This window comes from Dendrobates tinctorius, unplaced genomic scaffold, assembly GCF_039654945.1.
Source record: "Dendrobates tinctorius isolate UK_male_01 unplaced genomic scaffold, ASM3965494v1 ptg000116l, whole genome shotgun sequence".
Lineage (NCBI taxonomy): Eukaryota > Metazoa > Chordata > Amphibia > Anura > Dendrobatidae > Dendrobates > Dendrobates tinctorius.
Genome location: NW_027361784.1, coordinates 13,636,325 through 13,660,145, shown reverse-complemented (window position 1 = coordinate 13,660,145; position 23,821 = coordinate 13,636,325). Strand labels below are relative to the sequence as shown.

The following is a 23,821-nucleotide window of genomic DNA, read 5'->3' as shown; positions in this document are numbered from 1 at the left end:
AGAAGAACTGCTTACATTTTTGTTCCAGAAGCAGTGTGAAAGACTTGTGGCAACCATGTCAAGACGCATGAAAGCTGTTTTTAAAAATCATGGTTATTCCACAAAATATTGATTTCAGAACTCTTCCTGAGTTAAAACATTAGTATTGTTGTTTCTTAATGATTATGAACTTGTTTTCTTTGCATTATTTGAGATCCGAAAGCACTGGGTTTTTTTTTTTAATTTTGACTATTTTTGTTTGTCAGAAAAAAATGCAAAATTTTTTGCTTGAAAATCGGAGACATGTTGCTTGAAATTTATAGACTAAAAGAACAAATTACATTTTACTCAAAAATATAGCTGTAAAGAGAAAAATCAGAAAAACTGAACATTTGAAAGTGGTCTTAATTTTTGCCAGAGCTGTATATTAACATGGCACCATTGCTTAGAATACTCCTTCTCCAGGCAAGTGAGCTGCCAGATGGAGAAGGACATCCCAGCAGTATAGATTAGTAAGGGAAGCACATAACACATACACATAGAAGTAAAAATTATGAAGTGAATTATTATATTAGGGCTTTAATATAGATAGATAAATGTCTTAAAGGAGTATTGTTATGGAAATGATTCAAGGAATAACCCCTTTATTCAGAAATACAAATTACAATAATCTGTGAAGACAAACACAAAAGACAATTCATTTGCTTTAGAAATATTTTCAGGTAGCGTTGTAGACTGTCTTAATCATAAGCACAACAGAGTGTTTTTTTCATGAGCAATATAATAGAAATCAGACTGTTTAATGAAACATTTAATTAGTTCCATCTGTAGATACAATTACTGTCTATTTTGACCTGTAGATTTCCATTATGATATCTAAGATATAATCAGATGATGTGTAGCAATTATCTACACAGAACAATGTCTGATTACTTCATTATTAGAAATCTTAAATATATGAGGCAAACTTAATGACAAACAATTACACTCAGTATGCATTGAAATGCATATAATTGACATGGAGGAACATTTGATGGCTTTCAATTATTAATGTATAAGTTAATATTCAGTAGACTTAGATGCTGACCTCTGTGTTTTTTTTTTTAATCATGAAGTAAAAGTAGGAAGTATGCTGAAGAAAATAGATGGATAAAAATGGATACTTAAAACCTGTTGTTTAAATATTTATTCGCAATAATTTAATAGTACTAAATTTCACACAGTAGAATCCGTTTACTAATGCAATCAATTGAGGAAAAAAATGAGAATATTGATTAACATGTTTCAGGCTTTGCAAAGAAGTGGCTTGATATAGCTTGTGAAAAATCAATGTTTGAGAGCTACAGAGAAAGCAGTAATTCTGTCTCAACTGTAGAGAGAAGTTAGTTTGGATTGATAGTTGACCGTGTGTTGACGATTGATAAAATCTCTATGCGAGTTACAAAAACAGTCAAGTGTGCCTAAGGGTCTTCTTTTTTGTAATCTAATTTATTTCTTTAATTCCATGGAATATCTAATTTTCCTAGAAATATACCTAAAAAGCACAAGTTTGCAACAATAGTTTTGTGTTATGAATGAGTCACCGAGGAGGAAAAAACAAAAAGCAAGCTAAGCCCAGAAAACCGGAGAGGTTGGTAACTAGCGGATTGCAGACCCCTGATCCTATCCACAACAACTAGCAGTAGCCGTGGAGCAGGACTTCAGTGGTCCTAGATGCCTCGCCACAGCAGTAGAGCTAAATAAGCCTAAAGAAAGGGAAAATCTAAACTGCCCCAGAGCAGACCCCAAAGCAATAGACAGCCCCCAACATGTATTGTCGGTGAAACAAGATGAAAACACAGACACAGGTAGAAAGATAGGCTGAGCAAACGATGGGGCCCTTGCTAACTAGAAAGGACAGGACAGGAAAAGACAATCATGCAAAAAAACCCTGCCAAAAAGAATGTTCAACACGTCTAATAGAAAATGGCCCTGAAGTCGCTAGACTTCAAAACACTATATCAGCACTCAGGTATATTCTGAAGACAGAGCAAAAGAGATCAACTGATCAGAGACAAAATGGGGATTCAGCCCAGTCCCAGCCAGGGCTGACTGAACACAAAAACTAAGTAAACCAGGCAAAAACTCATATGAACAATAGCAGAGAAAACTTAGCTTTAGGAAGGCAGGAACCAAACTGGAAAACAGAAGCCACAGTCAGGAAAAATCACCAGCAAGAAACTAGGGAGTCGACTGCCTTAAATCCAATCAGAAACTCCAGATGTCCAATCGCAGTCCTCTTCCTCAGGTGGCCGGTCTCTGCCATTTAGATCAGCTTCATTACCTCCCTTCACCAACAAAGGGAGTCCAGATAGAGAACTCACTACTCCTCTGTCAGCACAGCCAGCTCCATAACCCTCACCAGAAGCCAGAGGCAAACCCGAAAATGAGCTCACAACAGTTTTGTCTGCTTTAGTCAAGAAGTCAAAGCAATAAATGTTTAAAAATAACAGTTTTAAAACAACTATTAACAATAAATATAACATAAAACTATTAATGATAATACCTATTGTCTTTTGAGGAGAAATAAAAAAGATGCTAATTTTATATACAAGAGGTAGTAATTTGTTCTAAGTGGTTGACTAAAGCACAATCGAGTTACATGCAGAGATAACAATAGAATATTTTTTATTGATAAACGGAAGTAATGTACCTAAGTAATCTCATTGCTGCATGTACGTTAAAGAGTATCAGTCAGCAGGATTTTTGACTTTTAATAAAAGACATCACTACAACGGCACATTGAAAATGATTAAAATTATACCTTTATTTGAAGACTTCTGTTTTGTCGTTCAAATGTAATCAGCCATGAAAATGTTATGCTAATGACTTGCAAGTGCAGTGGGGCAAGATGTTGCACCTGGTTTTGGTGTGCCTGCCTCCGTATCATCCGTACCCCACCTGCCTCTTGTCTTTGACTGACATGTCACTGCTTAATCTTGACCTACTACCCTTGGCTGAAATTTCAAGCAGGTGGCATCATTCACAGTGCGACGTAACCTCAAAATTATGTACTCAGCCAAAGGAAGCAGATCATGAAAAAGCAATGACCTGTCAGTCATAGAAAGGAGACAGGTGGGGTCGTGGATAATACTCAAAAAGACAGGAGAGGATCAAGTGCAATGTCTAGCCACACTGTACTTTTACCTCATCAGAAAAAAACTTCCACGTCAGATTACAGAAGAACAACAATGTATTTTTTCCAAAAATATATTTTAATCAGCTTCAAAGCATCTGTTTAAATGTAAATATACTAAAAATTAGAGAACTATGGTACTCTGTTTAATAGCAAGCTAACCAACAGTGCTCAATGTCAAGCAGCAGCTGCAAAAGCAAACAAGATTTTAATATATATATATATATATATATATATATATACAGGGTGGGCCATTTATATAGATACACCTAAACAAAATGGGAATGGTTGGTAATATACACATTCTGTTTGTGGCACATTAGTATATGGGAGGGAGGGAAACTTTTCAAGATGGGTGGTGACCATGGTGGCTATTTTGAAGTCAGCGATTTTGGATCTAACTTTATTTTTTCCAATGGGAAGAGAGTCATGTGAAACATCAAACTTATTGAGAATTTCACAAGAAAAACAATGGTGTGCTTGGTTTTAATGTAACTTTATTCTTTCATGAGCTATTGATAAGGTTAAGACCACTTATAAAATGTGTTCAAATTGCTGCCCATTATTATTATAGCACCATTTATTCCATGGTGTTTTACATGTAAAGGGAGTATCCATAATAAATACAAGTACAGTAATCTTAAACAAAAGAAGTCATGACTGGCACAGGATGAGACCCTGCCTGCGAGGGCTCACAATCTACAAGGGATGGGTCAGGATACAGTAGGCGAGGGTAGAGCTGGTCATGCAGCGATTTGGTGGATCGGAGGTTACTGCAGGTTGTAGGCTTGTCAGAAGAGGTAGGTCTTCAGGTTCTTTTTGAAGGTTTCCATGGTAGATAAAAGTCTGATATGTTGTGGTAGAGAGTTCCAGAGTAGGGATTGTAAGTGTTGGATTGTCAATGCAACCCTCTTTTCCCACTCTTGACACACTTACAGCAACACCGCAGAAGAAATGCTAGTTAAAGGGGGTCAGATTCCTTGTAGGAATGCTTGGACCTGACACCCATAATGTGGTGCACCATCTTGCTGGAAAAACTCAGGGAACGTGCCATCTTCAGTGCATAAAGAGGGCAACACATCATCATGTAGCAATTTTAGATATCCAGTGGCATTGAGGTTTCTATTAATGAAGAATGTCCCCACTATCTTTGTACCAAATATACCACACCATACCATCATTTGTGTGTGTCAGGTCTGAGCATTCCTACATGATCAGTTTGTTGGAAAGTGGATTGGTCATAGTGGGTCAGTTCAATGGCCACCAAGGTCTCCCAATCAGACCCCTTTAGACTTTTATCTTTGGGGTCACCTGAAAGCAATTGTCTATGCTGTGAAGATACAAGATGTGCAGCATCGAAAACAACGGATACTGGAAGCCTGTGCTAGCATTTCTTCTGCGATGTTGCCATCAGTGTGTCAAGAGTGAGAAAAGAGGGTTGCATTGACAACCCAGCACAATGGGCAGCACTTTGAACACATTTTATAAGTTTGTAATAACTTATGAAAGAATAAAGTTATGCTAAAACCAAGCGCACCATTGTTTTTCTTGTGAAATTCTCAATAAATTTGATGTGTCACATGACCCTCTTCCTATTGAAAAAAATAAAGTTGGATCTAAAATGGCCAACTCCTTGCATCTTCTCACCCTACCACTTGCACCAGTGACCCCATCTCATCACATCACCTCCAGTCCCTTTCCCTGCTGTCACCACTCACCTAACAAAAATATTCAACCTCTCACTCTCTTCTGGTATCTTTCCTTCCTCATTTAAGCATGCCATCATACAGCCATTACTTAAAAAACCAACCCTTGACCAAAACTGTGCCATGAACTATAGACCTGTCTCTAATCTTCTCTTCATTTCTAAACTCCTGGAATGCCTGGTCCACACCCATCTTATCCACTATCTCTCAGATAACTCTCTCCTCGACCCTCTCCAATCTGATTTCCGCTCTTTACACTCTTCTGAAACTGCCCTCACTAAAGTCTCTAATGATCTTCTAACAGCTAAAGCTAATGGTCACTAATCCATGCTAATTCTCTTGGATCTCTCTGCAGCATTCGACACTGTGGATCATCAGCTCCTCCTCACTATGCTCCGTTCCATTGGCCTCAAGGACACCGTTCTCTCTTGGTTCTCCTACTATTTCTCTGACCGCTCTTTTACTGTATCTTTTGCTGGCTCCTCCTCCTCTCATCTTCCCTTTACTGTTGGGGTTCCTCAAGGATCGGTTCTAGGCCCCCTCCTATTCTCTTTGTATACTGCCACTATTGGTCAAGCAATCAGTAGATTTGGGTTCCAGTACCATCTCTATGCTGATGACACCCAGTTATACATTTCTTCTCCTGATATCACGCCTGCCTTTTTAGAAAACACCAGTGATTGTCTTACTGCTGTCTCTAGCATCATGTCCTCCCTCTATCTGAAACTGAACCTGTCAAAAACTGAACTCCTTGTGTTTCCTCCCTCTATTAACCTACCTATGCCCGACATTGCCATTTGCGTGTGTGGTTCCACCATTACTCCCCAGCAACATGCCCGCTGTCTTGGGGTCATACTTGATTCAGAGCTTTCATTCGCCCCCCACATCCGATCATTGGCTCGTTCTTGTTATCTGCCCCTCAAAAAACATATCTAGAATTCGACCCTTTCTTACTTTTGACTCTGCCAAACTCTTACTGTTTCTCTTATTCATTTTTGTCTGGACTATTGTAACTCTCTTCTAATCGGTCTCCCTCTTAACAAACTCTCCCCTCTCCAATCTGTCCTAAATGCAGCAGTTAGGATCATATTCCTCAACAATCGTTATACCGATGCCTTTACCTTGTGCCAGTCCTTACACTGGCTACCCATCCACTCCAGAATTCAGTGTAAACTTATTACCCTCACCCACAAAGCCCTCCATGGCTCAGCACCACCCTACATCTCCTCCCTCATCTCAGCCTACCACCCTACCCGTGCCCTCCTTTCTGCTAATGACCTGAGGTTAACATCTTCATTAATCAGAACCTCCCACTCCTGTCTCCAAGACTTTTCATGAGCCATGCCAATTCTTTGGAATGCACTACCCAAGCTAGTACGATTAATCCCCAAACCCCACAGTTTTAAGCGTGCCTTATAAACTTATTTGTTCAGATTGACCTATCGCCTCAACGCATTAACGTAAATATCCCTGTGTGGCTCCTTTATAAATTTTTTACCATAACCAGGTTCTTTGCATCATGTTCTCACATGCTTTTTGCATTTAATAGCCCTCTTTATCGGTACTGTTACATATTTAGACTGTTAACTGGTTCATGCAGCAACAGGAACACCCGATTCTTACACTAGGGAAGGTCCAAACCATAAAAACAATAAAAGTAATTGTTACCATCCACCTTTCATGTCTCCCCTTTTCCCTTATAGAATGTAAGCTTGCAAGCAGGGCCCTCATTCCTCTTGGTATCTGTTTTGAGCTATGTGTTTATTGCTATGCTATGCTGTAATGTCTATTGTCTGTACAAGTCCCCTCTATAATGTAAAGTGCTGCGGAATATGTTGGCACTATAGAAATAAAATTATTATTATTATTATTATTATTATTACTAACTTCAAAATGTCTACCATAGTCACCACCCACCTTGTAAAGTTTCCCCCTCCCATTTACTAATGTGCCACAAGCAGGACGCTGATATCACCAACCATTCCCATTTTATTTAAGTGTATAAAATATAAATGGCCCACCTTGTATATATATATATATAAAGCGAGAGAGAGAGAGAAAGAGATCATCGTCACCTTTGATTCCAATGTATAATAAAGAGTCTATAAATTGCTTGGAAGGCCACATTTTGCATGTGAGATCCAGTTTTGCATGTGAGATCCAGTTTTGGGCTCCATATTATGAAAAAGATGCTGGAAAGCTAGAGTCAGCTTAAAAGTGAGTTACTAGATCATTACATGGCATAGGAGATCTCTTTTAAAATGAGAGGCTAGAAAAGTTGGGGATGCTTAGCTTACATTAAAGATGCCTTATACGTGATCTGATTTACTTGTATAAAAACATGTGTGGTCAATACAAAGAACTGTCACATGATTGATATCCCTCATAGCTAGAATAGTCAGACTGTGGTATGTTCTACTGCAACAGGTATTAATGCCACATAATATATTAACTAGAGATAAACAGATCTGGCAATACTGTAATTTGTGGACATGTTATTTTCTGCAAACTAAATATCTTTTTATGCTCTGGAGTTTCTTCAGATATCATCGCAATAACAGTAAGATAATAAATGAAAAGCAAAATACTTATGTTTACCTTACTGCTCATTTCTCCAACTCCTCTGATCCTCACCAGCACACATCTGGTCCTCATCATATTTTCTTAGCAATGCCAAGAGTCTTGCATCTCATGGCCTGTACAAGTTAAGCCAGGACTTCTGACTTTGATGAGATCATTAATTGTTCTGTGTAAAGGTTTGTTATGTCATGAAGACATGATATATGCCATGACTTTGCATGTGCATGAGCAGACCCATTCTGAACCTCATCATAGCCAGACATCCTAGTCTAGCATGAAAAGGCCTTGGAATTCAGATCTCTTGGTGGTGATAATAATATGCAATGAGGTCCAGAATGGGTTACGTTAAGGAGCAGAGGGGCCAAAGTGTTGAGCAGTAAGGTGAGTATACTTTTTTGTCTTTTAACTTTTTGATGGCTCTTCATGGTTCATCAAAATGATAGTCATAGGCCACCATTCAGCTGAATTAGTGCAGAAGCAAATTACAAAAAATCTTTGCATTTAATGAATGCAGATATTTGTGACATTTAAGTAGAGTTCAATTCCACTCGAATATATTCGCTCATCTGTAATATCAACATATGAATAAGGGCTAGGTCATTTCTTTACACAAAAGAATAGTAGGTTACAAATTATCAAGAATAGATAATGCATAATTGATTGAGAAAAAATGAATTTGATATAACTATGTAACTACAAATATGCTTATACTTTTCTTAAACTCATCTAAAATCATATTTTATATCATTTTAAAAATTTCGGAATGGTGATAAAAGGATCATAGTTTTTTTTATCTAAAATACAATTGAACAACTTTTACATATTAGAATTCTATCAGAATTGATTCTTCTAGAAACATGCCATTGTTTTATTACAATGTTTCAAGAATATAATTTAATATTAAAATGTCATGTAGATGTAATTATCTATATACTGAAATACAATTATTTTCTCTAGAGAAATATTTTCTGTAAATATGTAAATATAATGTGTTGAAAAATATAGCAGCAGAGCTATGATTGATAGTTTTGCTATAAGTAAAGGGGGTTTTACACATAGCGATATCGCTAGCGATATCAGTATAACGTCACCGATTTTGTGACGTTATAGCGATATCGCTATGTGTGATACTTACCTCCGACCGGCTCCCCCCGCTGTCCATCGCTGATCACGCGAGAATGTCCGGCTCCATTTCTCGTCGTCATCTTCCTGCTGGGCTTCCTGCTGTGATGACGAGCGACACGTGGAGGCGGGTGGGAGGACGTCAGGATCGCTGTGTGTGAAAGGTGATTATCGTGCGCTGCGTCACTGCTGCATCGCTGTGAGGTCTGCCTGTGTGACAGCTCACTAGCGATCATTTAGCGATGCACCAGCGATCCTGACTGGGTCGGATCGCTGATGCATTGCTAAATGTAAAGGGGCCTTAAAGATAGTATATATGCCAATATTTATCATTGCCTATGTAAATTGCTTTCAAAGTTCACTTGCTTGCAAACAGAATGAAATTTACAATGTATAACAAAACCAGATAGGGGCTCAGAGGTGAAAATAAAAATTAATCTTTAAAGCTCATGGAAAAATATTGGACTGATTTGACTTGAAGAATGACATTTCCCTTAAGAAATATTTCATTTGCTGTGCACTGTTTTCAATCTGTACATGTTTCAGAGATGATCTTTCAACACTGTCAGTTCTTGTAACTGATAAAATCTATATCTTTGTTGATTTTTAAAAGACGAATAAAGAAGACGACCTCATAGTTGCTTTGAAAATGTAGCACACTCTTGATTTTAGTGTGTAAATGTTGTTCATATACTGTACAGGTAGGAAAAGGAAATATTAGGAGCTTCAACACCTAAATATGCCACAATCTAAGGGTATGTCACGTGTTGCTTGACAGGAAAAACACATACATGTATATTTGCCACATTTTCTATTTGTATTTTTTATACATATTTTATTTGCATTTTTCCCATGCATAGAAATGAGTTAAAAACACTGTAAGAGATTACATGCTGCTGATTTGAAAATTCTTCAAACCTGTGCAGGAAATTCCAGGAGTCTCATTAACTTTGCTGGTACTAGAGAATGCTCCAGTTTTTGTGAAAAAACTGAGCACAAGAAAAGATACACATTCTTTAATACATTTTTTTTACAAAAAAAAATCACCTATTTACAAATTCTAAAATTCTAAGCAAATTTAAATGAAAAAATGTGATAAAATGAACACTACACAGATAAAGCATGTGCGATCTTAAAAATATCTAATTAAGCAAATAAAATAAATCATTGTTACATCTAATAATTTCTGTTGAGATCAAAACATTTCAGTGACTATAATTGTTGAATCCAATGTTTTTCCTCTTTTAAAAAAAAATTCCCTATTGCCTTCCACAAATGGGCTGTTTGTAAAAAGTAAAACTTTTGATTTTATATTTTTAGCAGCAGATTTTAAAATAATAAACATAATTTTATATACAGTACATATATATCATGAAGCTCAAAATTTTAGTCAAGTATCATAAGATATGCATTCTTTTTAATATCCTTGTCATGGCTTACTGAACTGAACAGAATATATTTTAAGTAACAATGAATCAAGGGAGGAACTGAACAAAATGAGTCACAGAAGAATGCTTTAAGAGATTAATTTGTAATTTTTACTATTTTCTATTCATACTGCAATGGGCACAGGACTAACAGTGCAACATTTCGGGTATAGAACCCTTTGTCATGCATGTGATAATGGATCAATGGACAAGTACCATATGATGTATAGGGTCAGTGGTGGAATTCTACAAACATTACATAAGGAAACACTCTCTTTTATCTTATAATTTGTTTCTTTACGCATATAATTGAGTCAAACCTTAACAAAATGTCAGAAAACATTAAAGTGCTATGTGTCCATCCTGAATGATTGCAAAAAAATTTAAACTGCCCAAAATACTTCTCTATTAATATCTTCAAAATTTGTTTTAAAAATATAATAAACTATCTAAAAAAAACTTTTATGAGATATTTGATATTTGAGCAAGATCCCTAAGCACGCAATTCGTAAGTCGTAAAATAGTGATAAATTTCTTACATTTTTCCCAATGCTCCGTTATCACCAAAGAGTGAAAAATGTTATACCCACAGACTTCTTATACCAATTGAAAATTTGTATCTATTTAAAAAATACATTGTGTACAAATGATCAACTGTTTTCTAAACAAATTAGGTTAACCTCAAATTTCCCCAAATTTGTGGATTTAGGAAAATTCAAATTTTCACAAAAGTATAAACTCTTGAAGTTCTTTCTCGTTGTGGTCACTGCTGCTGACTAAGCTCCATTTTCTAACTTGGGATGCAACATACATTAAAAGCTTGTGTTGAATGCTATGTGATGTGACCTAGTCAGCAGTAGTGGCAACCACAAGAAGACTTAGAAGTATAATTGAAAAGAAAAGTTGATTGATGGACTCAATAGATTAATCGAATCTGCATTAATCAAATTTTGAGAGATTTGCTCATTGATAATATTGAGTCTTCCAACTGATTCTACCAAAATGATAAATCTCTCTGATCTTTAAATTACAGTACAATTACAATAGTGTTACCATAGTTAGGTTATTAATATTAAACTACTATTATATATTTTCCTGTTGCTGGAAGTCTTTTGAATTGTTCATAAATGAACAACACTTGAACAAAACTTGATAAATTAATATGCTTTATCTTACTGTTATCTAATTTATTAAATTATTAAACTTTAACTTAAATTTGTCCATTTTACCCTTTTTGTATTTATGTAAAGGGAGATGAATCAGATTGCAAATGTAAGTTTTTTTTAATGTGAACAAATTAAATAAATACTAAATTGAAGAATATATTAAATATTAAAATGCAAATATACTTACCTTTGTTTGAATTTGGTTGAGAACTCAAATTCTAAAGAAACAAAGTCAATGCAAAAGACTAAATTCTTCACTGACTGCAATTACTTTCAGAACAATTAGGTGTCCACATATAGACACATAGCATGCATATTTTGAGAGTGTACCACAAAACCATGTTTTTTTTAAAGTTAGGTATTTTACGGTGCATATCTTGAAATATGTCAATTCAAGAACTACTGTATTCATTTTGTAGCAATAACTTTCCAGACTTCTGCGTATAGCTGTGTTGTCTTTCTTCATAAGAACAAATTTGTAAGTAAAGTTATCACAAGACAGGAGGCTGAAGCAAAATTGTATGCTTTGTGGACTAATCGAGGACTTCAGAGAAAAGAGAATAAAAAGTAATTCCTCCTTACTATTGCTGCAGAATAATTAATTTTACTGTGGTATAAAAATGCTTGCTTTGCTTTTTAGCATATTTTGCAGCTGCAGTGTAGTCTAACCCTGATTACCATGAGGAAGTAAAGAATGGATATTTTGTCTCTACAAACTTTTTTTGAAAGATAAATAGAAAAATTATGTTAATGTTTCATATCTACCATACTAATGGAAGTGTCATTGGAAGCCACAAAAATATTTGTTATGGGACATGATGTATAACATTTTTTTACCATCCATCTTTTATTAACCATGATGATTCAATGGATATCTTGCAGGAGGAGCTTAAAAATGCAGTTATAGTTGCTATTTTCAAAATGGTAATATACAGTTAAAAGGAAACTTGCTATGTTGTAGTTTAGTGTGACAATCTCATGAATAGGAAATAACAAATCTATATGAGAGATACATTCCATATCTCTTAGGATATACTCTTTAGTTTCTAATTGCACAATTCCAAGCTATTTAGTACCATTTTCAACTTGCAGGCTTCTAATGTTAACAAGGAAATTGTAGATATCCGGTAATAGTGACAAATAAATAGCTAAAATAATGTTAGTATCTATCTAGCCTAAACAAAGAATGATAAGGTGTTCTGTTATACAAGTGACATTGCAAGGCAATAATGTCCTGCAATTACAGCTACCTCTGCACAGGTTAAGCCCCTGTCTCACATAGTGAGATCGTTAGCGAGATCGCTGTTACGTCACCGATTTTGTGACTCAACAGCGATCTCGCCTGTGATATCGCTACGTGTGACACATAGCAGCAATTGAGCCCCTGCTGCGATGTTGCTGATTGTGCTTGAATGTCCTGGGCCATTTTTTGATGGCTGGTGTCCCGCTGGCCAGCATACATCGCTGTGTTTGACAGGGACAACAACGAATGACCTCAATACTACAGGTCTGAGAGACAGGGTCCCAATGACGGTTGCATTATTCTGTATCGTTGCTGCGTCGCTGTTGAGATTTGACTGTTTGACATCTCACCAGCAACCTCGTAGCAACGCACCAGTGATCTCTACAGGTTGAGTCATTGTCAGGGTCGCTGGTGCGTCGCCAAGTCTGATGGTTCCCTTATTTGGGACAATGCTCTGTAATCACAGTGTTATGAGCGGTGGAACACACTAAATAAAATTAAAATTAAGTGCGTTCACCGCTCGGGGTCCACCGTGCGGTAGATGACAAAACCGCTGCTGAAGAGGCAGGGCACTCAGGCGGAGATGTGCACAGGACTTTAGCTGCAGTCAGTGCACCAAAGCAGACTCTGTTATATGCACAGAGCTGCTAACAAAACATAAATACCGCTGAATCTGTTTAGGGTCACAGACTTCAGCGATGTGGACACGGTATTAAAGGTCACAGAAATAGCCTTACACACCAGGACTATCCCCTCTAGACCTACCGTAAAACTTAAGGTACAAAGTGTCGCAACTGCGAACACCCGGGAGGCTGCAACCGCAGAGTGGCGTGAACAGAGCCGCAAGCAAGGCGCTGCAAGAATGCTGGCGCAATGCAGGATGCTTAGCTGCTGAAAAAGGTATGGCTGGAGCGCGCTGGCGCTAGCGCTGCTACTGGCGGCTGCCCAATCACTCACTCAATCGTAATATCAGAGGGAAGGGGTTTCATAATAAGTCATCCACCAGTCCAAGCATGAATCACCATACACACAGCAGCAGTATGAAAAATACTAGCGCATGGCGGAACGGCCATGCGCACTTTTTATAGCGTGCGGGACCTGCTGGAAAGCTCCAGAGCCCTGAGCATAACCAATGGAATCAGGAGCAGGACCTGAGCACCTGACTCCTGAAGTCCAATGGGAGCTTGTCCCATGAGCATGCTCAGAAGAAGGGACGAAGGACTTCGCCTCTGGAGACAAATGTGAGGATCTGTGTTCCTGCATAGGTATTGTAGACACCAGATTCCTAACACACAGCAATGCAAGGCAGTGGAGTGAGGACAAAAGTTAATTGTCAGCTAGAATGTATCTTTAACTTGGCAAACAAGGGTAGTGGCCATGGATGGAACATCTTTGTGCTAAGATAGGGACTTAGAATGCAAAACAAAGTGATCAAACTCTGCTTATCTCTTATCTGGTCCCAACACCAACTTTCTTTTAACCAATAAAATAGAAATAAAGGTTTTCAGTACAAATGCCTTAGATATGTGTGTACTATATTTGGCAATCTAAAAACTATGAAAGGGTTTTTATTTTTTTCTTGAGGACAGCTGAAGTATATAATGGTTAGCTGTGAAATGTGTGATGTTGTAACTTATCCATGTAAATAATTATTTCAATTATTTTGCTACTGTAGGATTTTGCTTAGGATATATTCACTAGGCACACATGACTGTATTATCTTTAAATTCTGAAATATATATTTACATTTACCTTTTGACAGTAATCTTAAATTACACACATGATTTTGCAGAATAATTGAGCTCATACACTTTGCCTAACAGCCTTCCTAGCAAGATATGTAATAATTAGCAGTAATAGATATAAATAGAATGTATTCAGACAGACATAACATTTTCTCAATGCATCATATACTTTTGAACTAAAGTGGATAAAATTGTCTTTATGTGTCCATGTCATGTATCTTCATTAAGATTTAATTTGAGACAATTTCTAAATCGAAAAATTAAAAGAAATCAGAAAAATGCAAAATTCAAAAGAAAAAGTTAGCATCCAGTGCCACTATGTGTCCCACAGGTTTCAGCAAAACCACTTCCACCGCTGAGTTGGAGGAGCAAATTGAGGCTACTCCTGGTGCTGTAACACTTGCTCTCACTTCTCGTGATGTTACTGTATCCTGTTTAACTGCAACCCCAAACACAAGACTTACTGAAGAACTCCTTGTCCAAGCCATTGAACATAATTTGGAATCGAGCATAACCATGGACCTACAGTCTTCGCCAGCAGCACAAACCCAAAGCATACGAAGACGACCAAGAAATTCTGTACAGATAGAAAGAGCTAAAGACCTTGCAGGTGTTACTCATAGAGGTATCTATACTATTTTATTTGTGACCCTTTGAAAGCCATTGATTAAGGCCATGGTCACTTATGTTTGTCATATCATGGCTAAAAGTATCAAATTTGTTTTTTCTTTAAATCAACCCATTTCGAAAAATATATTTAAAAAATATATAAATTATTTTTCTAGTTACAAATCACCCCCAGGAATTAAAAGGGGTTCAAGAAGCTAAAAACTAAATTAAACAAACAATCTAACAAGAAAAATTGATCCATCTATGTCATAGCATGAAATGACAATACAATCACTGACAATGGCCATAAAAATGAATTTATTTATGGTTGATTTTTCATCAAGTTCTGTTCTGGAAGAAATGGTAACATGTTTTCTTCCTTTTTTGAATTATGCTGAATATCTTATTTAATGAATACTCTCTTAATTTTAATTATATTTTCTTTAAACATCTGGGATAATCTAAAATCATCAAAATGCTTATTGTGCAGGTAAAATATTGGCATATTATTTTCAAAAGCATCAAATATATATTTGGGATGCAGCCAAACTATCTATTGTATACCAATACTGTCCAAATCCCATAATTAGGTTTGATAACAAATTTAGTAAATTTTATTTCCATATTGCTTTATTTGAAATTTGATGTCTGCTTAATTTTTTTGTAGTCTAGAAAAAAACTAATTTTTAACAATTAATTAATTTCAAATTAATTTCAGAATGCCGCAAAATTACTTCTACTTTTTAAAATATTGTAAAATCACAATGTAAAAATGTACCTGCCTTTAATATTGTTTTTTTCTAGATATAGCTTCTTCCCCTTTTGAGCAAAAAGATCAACTAAGAATTTCAGTTATTATTAATCAATCATGTCATCTGTATTTTAATTGTATATTGAACTCTTAGCCATTATATGGGACAAAACAACTAATATAATAATTGTTAAGATACCAAAGTAAACTGCTTATAAGTTTACTTAATTTTAAATTGAAGAAAACTGAGGTCTCCTAATATTTCCCATAGTACACATATGTTAACACATAAAACTGGCCATATATTAGTATCCTATTGTAACTGTTAACAACCAGTGATAATTATGTATTTTTCTTGAAATACTGAAATTTTTTTCTTTCTCGACAGCGATTTTGAAAAAGTTTTAAAACTACAAGGAATCCAAACACATTAATAATAATGCAGTATGTTCTGCCTTACACCCAGAAAAACTAAGTAAATGAACCAAAAGATGAACTGGTATTTATTAGGTACCATACACCTTTAATAGATAAATGAGCAACAAGATATCTATTTTTTTTTAAATATCTCCTTATTGACACCAAAGACATGCATAGATTATATCACTAAAAAGGAAAACAAAGTAGATAAATGTTAGGCAGCAGATCACATTAGCCATGTCTAAATAGAACAACCTAGAGGTGCAAGACCAACTTTCACAGGAAATAGGCACAGGTATATAAATGCTATAATTGTAATGGGACTTCTGAATGGCATAAAACAGACAATAATATATATATATATATACACTCACTGGCCACTTTATTAGGTACACCATGCTAGTAAGGGGTTGGACCCCCTTTTGCCTTCAGAACTGCCTCAATTCTTCGTGGCAGAGATTCAACAAGGTGCTGGAAGCATTCCTCAGAGATTTTGGACCATATTGACATGATGGCATCACACAGTTGGCGCAGATTTGTCGGCTGCACATCCCTGATGCGAATCTCCCGTTCCACCACATCCCAAAGATGCTCTATTGGATTGAGATCTGGTGACTGAGGAGGCCATTTGAGTACAGTAAACTCATTGTCATGTTCAAGAAACCAATCTGAGATGATTCGAGCTTTATGACATGGCGCATTATCCTGCTGAAAGTAGCCATCAGATGTTGGGTACATTGTGGTCATAAAGGGATGGACATGGTCAGCAACAATACTCAGGTAGGCTGTGGCGTTGCAACGATGCTCAATTGGTACCAAGGGGCCCAAAGAGTGCCCAGAAAAAATTCCCCACACCATGACACCACCACCACCAGCCTGAACCGTTGATACAAGGCAGGATGGATCCATGCTTTCATGTTGTTTACGCCAAATTCTGACCCTACCATCCGAATGTCGCAGCAGAAATCGAGACTCATCAGACCAGGCAACGTTTTTCCAATCTTCTACTGTCCAATTTCGATGAGCTTGTGCAAATTGTAGCCTCAGTTTCCTGTTCTTAGCTGAGAGGAGTGGTACCCAGTGTGGTCTTCTGCTGCTGTAGCCAATCTGCCTCAAAGTTCGACGCACTGTGCGTTCAGAGATGCTCTTCTGCCTACCTTGGTTGTAACGGGTGGCAATTTGAGTCACTGTTGCCTTTCTATCAGCTCGAACCAGTCTGCCCATTCTCCTCTGACCTCTGGCATCAACATGGCATTTCCGGCCACAGAACTGCCGCTCACTGGATTTTTTTTCTTTTTCGGACCATTCTCTTTAAACCCTAGAGATGGTTGTGCGTGAAAATCCCAGTAGATCAGCAGTTTCTGAAATTCTCAGACCAGCCCTTCTGGCACCAACAATCATGCCACGTTCAAAGGCACTCAAATCACCTTTCTTCCCCATACTGATGCTCGGTTTGAACTGCAGGAGATTGTCTTGACCATGTCTACATGCCTAAATGCACTGAGTTGCCGCCATGTGATTGGCTGATTAGAAATTAAGTCTTAACACACAGTTGTACAGGTGTACCTAATAAAGTGGCCAGTGAGTGTATATATAGATAGTTAATCTTCAAGAAAAAAATCAAAATAGGACAAGACATTGTAATTAATATGCATTGAAGTGCATTGAGCATATGTCAAATTATTAAGGCAGAGGCATACTAGAAATAACACATTATGGCATAAATGACCTAATGGCACACAACAAAATAGTAAAATTAACTTCTATACCACCAATGTACTGCTCACAATGTGGACCTGTGAAGAAGAGAAAGTCAAGGACCTCACGCATTATGCCACGATCATGTGGCTGCCTCATGGGTAAAAAACATGACGTTAGTTTGTTCAGCTATATTGTTTTTAGGTTACGACAACTAATATATGACAAATTATCATTTTGTCAGCAGGTTGTGAAAGAATCTATTGTGGACAAAGCATAAAATTCCAATATCTCAAAATTGCTAAAGATTGATTTTAGCTCTAATTTCTGAGTTAAGAATATCTGCACTTTTTTAGAAATTGGGTGCAATTTTTTTCATTCCATGATTAATAGTACTAGGAAAGAGAAATTCTAGAATTGCCTAACATGACATAAACATGTTTGTGTTCTGGACTTATATTCGTGTTCTAAAAGTCTGCCTGACTGGAGCCCTTTATTGATAAAAAAAGGAAAATTTGATGGGAAAATGGAAGCATTTCTAATTGTTTTCCCTGGGAATATCTTTTATCTCCTTTGAGTCAAAAATGTGACCATATATTAAAAGAGGAATGGTTTGTATATTTTATAATAATAAATAATAATCTTTATTTTTATATAACGCTAATATATTCCGCGGCGCTTTACCATTTGCACACATTGTCATTGCTGTCCCCATTGGGGCTCACAATCTAAATTCCCTATCAGTATTTCTTTGGAATGTGGGAGGAGACTGAAGTACCTGGAGGAAACCCATGCAAACATGGGGAGAACATACAAACTCCTTGCAGATGTTGTCCTTGGTGGGATTTGAACCCAGGACTCCAGCGCTGCAGTGCTATCCACTGAGCCACCGTGCTACCCTAATGTATATACTCTTTATATTTTCTTTTAATTTTAGAATAGAGATTACATAGCTAACAATGTATTATGATAAATTATGTAAATTATGATAAATAAATGATAACATTGATTAGTAGTTGTCATAGTAGTAGCAGTAGTAGTAGTAATAGTAATGATAATGTCCTACTATTGCTAAGTAAAAAGAATCTGCTTGTTTGTTTTTACTTACTTAGATTGTTTACGGTTAAGAACTATTTTTAATTTAGTTTTTAAAGCTAAAACTATGAATAAAAAAAACAATAAAAAAGGTCAGAAGTACACTGTGCTGCAAAGCTGTATGATCCTTGCACTCCTTGCACTGAAAGTATATGAAACCTTAAAATGTCAATACATCTTTATTATACTAACTAATACTACATTAAAAAAATAATATTGTGAAATTAGAAATTTTTGCTTGAAAAGAGAGAGGTATAATAATGATAATAAATTTTATTTCTATAACACCGACATATTCCGCAGCACTTAACATTTCAGAGGGGACTTGTACAGACAATAGACATTACAGCATAACAATAATAACATAGATCATAACAGATACAAGAGGAATGAGGGGAGTGAGGTATTAGTCTATATTCCCAAGATGAGTTTTTGTGAGTTTCTTATGCGGCATATTTTTGAATAAATTAAAGTAACCTATTTTACTTAAAATTTGCAACATCAAAAACTTTCCAAAAGCTCATCATGGAAAAGTAGCCTCAATGTTTCAACAATGTACTTTATTGATTTAAAAAAAAAATCATATTCATAAGAAACATGTATGCTGTTTGATGTCAAGTGGTCATTGTGAAAACCTAAAATAAAGAAATAAAGCAAAAAACAAAAACATAAAATCTCACAAATAGTAGTAAACTGGAAAATAATCCAGTAATAATAATTTAAATAGTGTAAAAGGTGAACGTCATATTTAAATGCTTGTTGGGGTTATATTAAGTTAATTAATTAAATCAATCACGAGTGCAAGGCCCCCTAAATGTTTGTAATGATAATAGCGAAATAAAAAGCAGGCAACACTCCAAAAAATTGTGAAAAAAGTGGACTTTATTAGTCTATATGGTGTGGCAATATTTCAAGGGTTTTACAAAGGTTGGTCATAACCAAAATGTTACCACACTGTATGGGTCAACAAGGTCCATACTTTTCACAATTTTTTGGAGTGCTGAGTGTATTGATAGATACAAGACTGATAGATTGATACTAGATAAATAGATAGATAGATAGATAGATAGATAGAAAATACATAGCTACATAGATGATAATAGATATATAAATAGATAGATACTAGATAGATATATAACAGATAGATACAGCTCTTGTAAAAATTAAGAGACCACTTCCAAATGTTCAGTTTGTCTGTTTTTTCTCTTTTGAAGCATTTTTTAAGTAAAATGTAAATTGTTCTTTTACTCTACAAACTTCTAAAAACATGTCTCCAAATTTTGCTTTTTCTGAAATGAGAAATGGTCAAATCTAAAAAAACAGGGCTTTCAGACCTCAAATAATGGAAAGAAAACAAGTTCATAATCATTTAGAATCAAAAATTCTAATGTTTTAACTCAGGAAGAGTTCAGAAATATTTTGTGAAATAACCATGATTTTTAATCACAGCTTTCATGCGTCTTGGCATGCTTTCCACCAGTCTTTCATACTGCTCCTGGCGCAAAAACTTTAGCAGTTTCTCTTTGTTTGATGGCTTGTGACTAACCATCATCCTCTTGATTACATTCCAAAGGTTTTCAATGAGGATCAGGTCTGGAGAACGGGCTGCCCATGACAGGGTTTTGATGTGGTGGTCTCTTAATTTTTGCCAGAGCTGTATATAAATAGATAGATAGGTTAAACAAAATGACTCAGCACCAGATTCAGAGAAAAGGATTGGTGCTAACCGACTAGTTGTAGTCCAAAAAACAAATAAAATAAAAAAAATGACTTCATGCTTGAGAAAAACTCTGTGGAGCCAAAATGTTGCCTGTTACACATATGGTATATTGAAAGTTTCACAGGACTTTTGATAGTATTCCATTTTTGAGTGCCCCTTTTTTCTTTTTTTTTTAAAAGATAGATGGATAGATAGAAAGATAGAAGTCTCACGGGCTTTTATGAATTTTCCAATTTGTGTTCTTAATACCTTCATTTTGCAAGATATTAAAACTATTGGAACATTTCATTAATAGGACTTTAGCAGCAGTAGACAATTAACTATTTCAAATTATTATTTATCCAAGGCACAAATGGCTGCATTGTGTTGTGTAGCCTCATGTTTTATGTATCATTGATAGAGTTGAGCGATACCGTCCGATACTTCAAAGTATCGTATCGGATGGTATCGGCCGATCTTTAAAAAAAGTATCGGTATCGCCGATTCCGATACCGGAAGTCCCATTCAAGTCTATGGGACTTCCGGTATCGGAATAAGAAAAACCCTTTCCTGCCCTTGTACAGCCTCTCTGGGGTCTGTACGGGCCTTTCGGGGGGCTGTGCCGGCCTGCCAGGGGGTCTGTGCAGGCTCCGGTGGTCTGTGCCGGCCTGCCGGGGGGCTGTGCAGGCTCCGGTGGGCTGTGCCGGCCTGCCGGGGGGCTGTGCCGGCCTGCCGGGGGGCTGTGCAGGCTCCGGGGGGCTGTGCCGGCCTGCCGGGGGGCTGTGCCGGCCTGCCGGGGGGCTGTGCAGGCTCCGGGGGGCTGTGCCGGCCTGCCGGGGGGGGCTGTGCAGGCTCCGGGGGGCTGTGCCGGCCTGCCGGGGGGCTGTGCCGGCCTGCCGGTGGTCTGTGCAGGCTTCGGGGGTCTGTGCAGGCATCGTCCGATGGGACTACAAGTCCCATCGGGCGATGCCTGCTACCATGACAGTGATTGACACATTAGCCAATGATGGGACAGTAGTAGTCCCATCATCCGGCTAATGTGTTAAATGTAAAAAAAAAAAAAAAAAAAAAAAAAATTACATGCTACATACATACAACATGCATACTACATACATGCTACATTCATACTACATACTACATACATGCTACATTCATACTACATAAATACTACATGCAACATACATACTACATATATACTACATACATACTACATATATACTACATGCATGCTACATACATACTACATGCTACATACTACATACATACTACATGCATGCTACATACATACTACATGCTACATACATACTACATATATACTACATGCATACTACATATATACTACATGCATGCTACATACATACTACATGCTACATACATACCACATATATACTACATGCATGCTACATACATACTACATACATACCACATACATACTACATGCATGCTACATGCTACATACATACTACATATATACTACATGCATGCTACATACATACTACATATATACTACATGCATGCTACATACATACTGCATGCTACATGCATGCTACATACATACTACATACATACTACATACATACCACATATATACTACATACATACAATACATTCATACAATACATACATAGACATACAGTACATATAACATAGAGTAACATACTTACCAATACTTGTCACATTGTTCCCCGAAGCCATTGTCGTCTACGGAATAAATATTAACATAACAAACCACAAAAATACTCACCCACGATCCGAAGCAGTCCACGAGTGTGTCCCACGACGATCTTGGGTAGAGAACTGCAGCATCAGATGATGCTGCCGTTCTCTACGGGCTGCAGGAATCCAATGACGGAAGGTAGGTATCCTTCCGCATTGTATTCCTCCGCCACTTAAAAAAAAAAAGTCCCTAGTCTCACTTTATGCCATTGCTGTGTGGGAATTTCCCACGCAGCAATGGCATAAAGTGAGACTAGGGACTTTTTTTTTTTAAGTGGCGGAGGAATACAGTGCGGAAGGATACCTACCTTCCGTCATTGGATTCCTGCAGCCCGTAGAGAACGGCAGCATCATCTGATGCTGCAGTTCTCTACCCAAGATCGTCGTGGGACACACTCGTGGACTGCTTCGGATCGTGGGTGAGTATTTTTGTGGTTTGTTATGTTAATATTTATTCCGTAGACGACAATGGCTTCGGGGAACAATGTGACAAGTATTGGTAAGTATGTTACTCTATGTTATATGTACTGTATGTCTATGTATGTATTGTATGAATGTATTGTATGTATGTAGTATATATGTGGTATGTATGTAGTATGTATGTAGTATGTATGTAGCATGCAGTATGTATGTAGCATGCATGTAGTATATATGTAGTATGTATGTAGCATGCATGTAGTATATATGTAGTATGTATGTAGCATGTATGTATGTGGTATGTATGTAGCATGTAGTATGTATGTGGTATGTATGTAGCATGCAGTATGTATGTAGCATGTATGTAGTATGTATGTAGTATATATGTAGTATGTATGTAGCATGTAGTATGTATGTAGCATGCATGTAGTATGTATGTAGTATGTATGTCGCATGCAGTATGTATGTAGCATGTAGTATGTACGTAGCATGCATGTAGTATGTATGTAGTATTTTTTTTTTTTTTTTTTTTTTTAACATTTAACACATTAGCCGGATGATGGGACTACTACTGTCCCATCATTGGCTAATGTGTCAATCACTGTCATGGTAGCAGGCATCGCCCGATGGGACTTGTAGTCCCATCGGACGATGCCTGCACAGACCACCGGCAGGCCGGCACAGACCACCGGCAGGCCGGCACAGCCCCCCGGCAGGCCGGCACAGCCCCCCGGAGCCTGCACAGACCACCGGCAGGCCGGCACAGCCCCCTGGCAGGCCGGCACAGCCCCCCAGCAGGCCGGCACAGCCCCCCGGCAGGCCGGCACAGACCCCCACAGGGTGCACAGACCACCGGCAGGCCGGCACAGCCCCCCGGCAGGCCGGTACAGACCCCGGGCAGTCCACACAGCCCCCCCGGCAGGCCGGCACAGCCCCCCGGCAGGCCGGCAGAGACCCCCGGAAGGCCCGAAATGACGGCGCATCATGATGCGCACACACCGCGCATCATGATGACGTCAGTCTGTCAATCAACTTTGAACTTCCGATTCCGATGCCGAATTCCGATATTGAAAAAATATCGGAAGTCGGTATCGGAATTCCGATACAGCAAGTATCGGCCGATACCCGATACTTGCGGTATCGGAATGCTCAACACTAATCATTGACCAATGTGGATTATAATGATAATATAAAACTTTTAATATATACTTTAAAAATGCAATGAAACAATTCCCCCATGCTATGCACTGAACTATACAGCAAAATTATTAAT

At 37.4% G+C, this 23,821-nt stretch overlaps 1 protein-coding gene across 8 annotated transcripts in view; it reads left to right on the top strand.

Moving 5' to 3' along the window:
- The window catches only part of CSMD3 (CUB and Sushi multiple domains 3), a 1,871,449-nt gene that overhangs the window by 789,362 nt on the left and 1,058,266 nt on the right, over window positions 1-23,821 (top strand). For 4 of the 8 annotated variants that reach the window (XM_073590208.1, XM_073590207.1, XM_073590206.1 and 1 more), the window contains exon 7: window positions 14,475-14,768. The exons of the other annotated variants lie outside the window; for them this stretch is intronic. In XM_073590208.1, the coding sequence (XP_073446309.1) occupies window positions 14,475-14,768 (294 nt within the window). The remainder of the gene's footprint in view (window positions 1-14,474; window positions 14,769-23,821) is intronic. 8 annotated transcript variants of the gene reach the window in all.